Source organism: Conger conger, chromosome 17, assembly GCF_963514075.1.
Source record: "Conger conger chromosome 17, fConCon1.1, whole genome shotgun sequence".
NCBI lineage: Eukaryota > Metazoa > Chordata > Actinopteri > Anguilliformes > Congridae > Conger > Conger conger.
The window spans coordinates 4113739-4118738 of NC_083776.1; the positions used below are offsets into that span (position 1 = coordinate 4113739).

At 46.4% G+C, this 5000-nt stretch overlaps 1 protein-coding gene across 1 annotated transcript in view; it reads left to right on the plus strand.

The window, feature by feature from the left end:
* tubgcp5 (tubulin gamma complex component 5) overlaps positions 1-5000 on the plus strand; it is a 19128-nt gene that overhangs the window by 6041 nt on the left and 8087 nt on the right. The window contains exons 11-13 of the mRNA XM_061226294.1: positions 1864-2066; positions 3783-3898; positions 4359-4627. Coding sequence (XP_061082278.1) covers positions 1864-2066; positions 3783-3898; positions 4359-4627 — 588 coding nt within the window. The remainder of the gene's footprint in view (positions 1-1863; positions 2067-3782; positions 3899-4358; positions 4628-5000) is intronic.

Genomic DNA, 5000 nt, shown 5'->3' on the forward strand with positions numbered 1-5000 from the left:
GTCATGTATTTACGTCTCCGTATCTCTCAGTGGCTCTTGGGAAATGTGCATGTTATTTTCCTTTTTTTTTTTAAATAATATTTTTGTCTTATGTTTCCAGTGGCGCAGTTGATTTCAGCTTACGATATCTGAATACGCTCAATGCGTTTCTTTTAATTTAGTCTCACAGAAGCTTTTGGGTATTGAAATTCGGGTCGATTTGTCATTTGTTTGATCTTGCACTGTAGAAATGATGGGAGGACCAAGCAGGAAATATTTGGAATAAATATTTCAGCTGGTTTTCCCAGCAGAGGTCAGAGTGCAGTCACACAGGGCCTCCTGTAAATCATCCTTGAGCCCCCTTACGGGACGTCCCGTGACCGCGTCCTTCAGGCTGATAAGGCTCTCGATGACATCATTCTGACTCCTGAAGGCACAGTTCAGCGGAATAATAACAACCCGCTTGATCCAGTCCTTCCACTTGAAACATGGACATGTAAAAAGCCGTTAAAACTCTTGAATAGGAGCCGAGGTGGCGCAACAGGCTAAGACGCAGCAGACTTGCGGCAATAATTGGCTCGCTGCTCCAGAGGGAGGGACTTGGCCGGGTTAGTAGATCGCAGCACAAACAAGCGCCTCGGAATCACGGTCACGACTTGGGAGACGAGACGGCTTGAAGAAGGCGTGTCGCTCTCCTGCCGGCCACCGAGGGACGGGGTGTGGGCGGTGTATCTAATACTAGTTCTAATTGAATGAGACGGGGTCCAATTGGCTACCAAATTTGGAGAAAAAAGGGAAAAAATCGGATAAAACAAAAAAGAAAAGAAAAAAAACTTGAATATCTTCTAGATCTCGAGTGTCTTCTAAATCTCGTATGTCTTCTAGATCTCGAATGTGTAAAAGAGACCCTTGTGCCTGGCACTTTACAGTCTCCCTCCCTCTCCCATACAGCTGACTTGTAGGTGGCACATTTTGGGAGGACTTGAGGAGGGAGGTGGGGTGGGGAAGCAGTCCTGACCACACCCATACAATCCTGACCTACAGAATTTATGTCTGACTTGAAATGTGTGTTTCTATATTTATTTACATTACTTTGAATATATATTTGGTGGATGTGTAATGGATACACCCACATGTGATAATTTATGGTTATTTCGAAAATGTTCCAGCCATTATTCACTTTAAACAATTACATACTTACCACGACTTCACAGAAGAATGACTTTTTGTTAACACTACCCTACCTCACTATGATTGACCTTGTGTAGGCCGTAGATTATAATAGTACTTATATGTCGTTATTGTTGTTGTACTCGGGGTGTTCTAGCTGCCAACCGTGGTAAGTTGATGTATTCTTCAAGTGTTCAAATTGTATTCATATGGTCACGCTGGGACTCGGAACCGTACTGTCCTCTAAGGTCCTCTTCACACTTGTCCCTGTGTTTGATCTGCACTTCGTTCTACGCCGCTCTGGATGAGGGCGTCTGCTAAATGCCTGTAATGTTACATTACATTCCATGAATGGCATTTGCTCTTATCCAGAGCGACGTACAGTTGATTAGACAAAGCAGGAGACAATCCTCCCCTGGAGCAATGCAGGGTTGCTTGCTGAAGGGTCCGATGGCTGTGCGGATCTCATTGTGGCTACACCGGGGATCGAACCACCGATCTCGCGGGTCCCAGTCATTTACCTTAACCACTTACAGGCCGCCCCAAAATGTAAAATGTAAAGTGTAATGTAGTAATGTAATGTACTGTAAAGTAATGTAAAATGTAATGTAAAGTGTAATGTAGTAATATAGTAATGTAATGTGTAATGTTGTAATGTAACGTAATGTAATGTAATGGTAGGGGTAAGATTGGGATCTTCTCCACCCCGTGCAGATAAGACGGTGACCCTGGCCGCCGTCCTGGACAGGCTGACCCCGCACCTCTCCCAGATCAAAGTGCTGCACCGCGTGTTCTGCACGGGCGTGGCCGAGGTTCCCCCGGGGACCCCGAACGTGCTGCGGGCCTCTCACCTGCTCAACACCCTCTACAAGTCCATCATCGAGTACGACAGCGTGGGGGAGGCCTCCGAACACACGGTGAGGCCCGGGATCGTTCCGGAAACGAGCGGCAAAACCGCGCGCTCTGGCGATGGATGCGAACATTACCTGAAGCTCCTGACCCGTGTCTGCATGAATGTATGCAGTGCACTGCCGCCACGCAATTGGCTGATTAGACAGTCGCATGAATAAGTAGGTGTGATGAAGTTTAGAAATGTTCCTAAAAGCGCTCGGTGACTGTATATACACAGCTGTATGCCTTTCTAAACTATGTCCAATCAATTCAATTTGCCACAGTTGGACTCCAGTCTAGTTTTAGACTCATCTAAAGGATGATTAAAGCAAACAGGATGCACCTGACCACGATTTGGAGGGCCACGGTAAAGGGTCTGAATACCTATGTAAATGAGAGATTTCGATTTTTGATTTTTAATACAATAGTCTGAATAGTCTGAATACTTTCTGAAACAACCATAGCTAACAAACTACCCATTTTCCCCATTTAATTTGATTTGTTGGTCTTGCTTTCATAACTTCTCATGCAAATGCAGAGATTCATAGTGAAAATGTACCATGACATAAATCACTGCCTACAATCCTATTTGGTTTGTTATTTTTTACATTGATATTGAACAAAATTAAGTGAATTTTGCCGTTTTTATATTACATTATTGGCATTTGGCAGACTCTCTTATCCAGAGCGACGTACAACAAAGGTATGTATATATATGGTTTCATGATATTATTTTAGGCCTTATTATATTAATTTATTAAATATTATTTGATGTGTGCTTAAGAGGGAGCACATGTTAATTGCGGAACAGGAGAGCGTGAAAACAAATGCACTACTTCATTATTTAAATTTGTTTCTGGCTGTTTTCCCAAAAACATTCAAATCCAATTCAGTGGCTCAAAAGGGGCCTGAGGGAGGCCTATTAGAATCCACTTTCATGATGAACAGCGCTTCCTCCCCTCTGTCTCATCTGCTGTATAATGTGATGAGGACAATCCTGCCAACTGAAGCCTTTTTCCACAATCTGGATCCATCGCCACACCAAACATCGAATGCGTATAATTTGCTGCACGATTATTCTGTGTTAAAGCAGATGGTCTCCTGTAGTCAGACTGAACGATGAGAAAATGGTAGTGTATATACACTCAGCGAGAACTTTTATTAGGTATTTATTTTTTAGACTTCGACTGCAGTAGCCTATCCACTTATTGAGTTATGATGTGTTCAGAGATGCTCTTCTGAATACCACTGTTCTAATGTGTGGTTATTTGCGTTTCTGTCACCTTCCCGTCAGCTTTGACCAGTCTGGCCATTCTCCTCTGACGTCTCATTAACAACGTGTTTCTGTCTGCACCATTTTGTTTTTTTGCACCATTTTTTTGCAAACTCTGGAGACTGTTGCGTGTGAAAATCCAAGGAGATCAGCAGTTTCTGAGATACTCAAACCACCCTGTCTGCCACCAACAATCATTCCACGGTCAAAGTAACTTGGATCACATTTTTCCCCCCATTCTGATGGTTGATGCGAACATTAATTGAAGCTCCTGACCCGCATCTACATGATTGTATGCTGTGCCCTGCTGCCACACGATTGGCTGATTAGATAATCGCATGAATAAGTAGGCGTAATACAGTGAAAATGTTCCTAATGACGGTGAGTGTATATAAGGACTGTGGGACGGTCCGTAACAGGACGTACCTTACCTGTCCGTAACAGGACGTACCTTACCTGTCCGTCTCAGGTGGCGCTCCTGTTCGCTCTGTGGGTGGAGACCGTACGCCCGTACCTGGAGATGGTGGACGAGTGGATCGTTCACGGACACCTGTTTGACCCCGCCAAAGAGTTCATCATCCAGAGGTGCGTGGTGTGTGCCAGGAGGTTATGGAACGCTTGTGGAGGTCAGGGAAAGTGTTATATAGCTGTACATTACAAATGCATCTCGGTATTGAATTTTTTGTCAACCAATTACAGTAGAACCTCAGAGAGCCGGAAGTCAGAGAACCATGTCCTGAATTAAAATGACCTAGCTTGAGGCAGCCTGTAGCATAGTAGTTAAGGTACACGACTGGGACCCACAAGGTCGGCGGTTCAATCCCCGGTGTAGCCACAATAAGATCCGCACAGCTGTTGGGCCCTTGAGCAAGGCCCTTAACCCTGCATTGCTCCAGGGGGAGAATTGTCTCCTGCTTAGTCTAATCAACTGTACGTCGCTCTGGATAAGAGCGTCTGCCAAATGCCATCAATGTAATGTAATGTTGAGAGCGTTTTTATATATTTTTTTTTCCTCATTCTTTTTTTATTCCGGGCGGTTGTCCAGGAACAAGGACGTGCCGGTGAACCACCGGGACTTCTGGTACGCCACGTACACGCTGTACAGCGTGTCGGAGGCGGTGGAGAGCGAGGAGAAGCAGGGCGACACGGCGAGCGGGAGCTCGGCCAGCGACCAGGCCCCCGGCGGCCGGCCGCACACCATGGTGTCCTTCCTCAAGCCCGTGCTGAAGCACATCATCATGGCCGGCAAGTCCATGCAGCTGCTGAAGAACCTGGACCGCCAGGAGAGCGAGCCCCACGAGCCCTCCGCCAGAGGTCAGGGGTCGTCACCCAGCCGCGCCCCGCCGCGTTCTCTCACGATCCGCACTGACGCTGTCCCCAACGGGCTATTCTCTCTCTCTCTCTCTCTCTCTCTCTCTCTCTCCCTCTCTCACACGCACACAGACACGCACACCGTGTTCTCTCACAATCCGCACTGACGCTGTCCCGAACGGGCTATTCTAGGAACCTTAAAATGTGTATCTCTCACACACACACACACACACACACAGACGCACACACTCACACACACACACACACACACAGACACACACACTCACATTCTCTCACACACACACACAGACACGCACACCGTGTTCTCTCACGATCTGCGCTAACGCGAACGGGCTATTCTAGGAACCTTAAAATG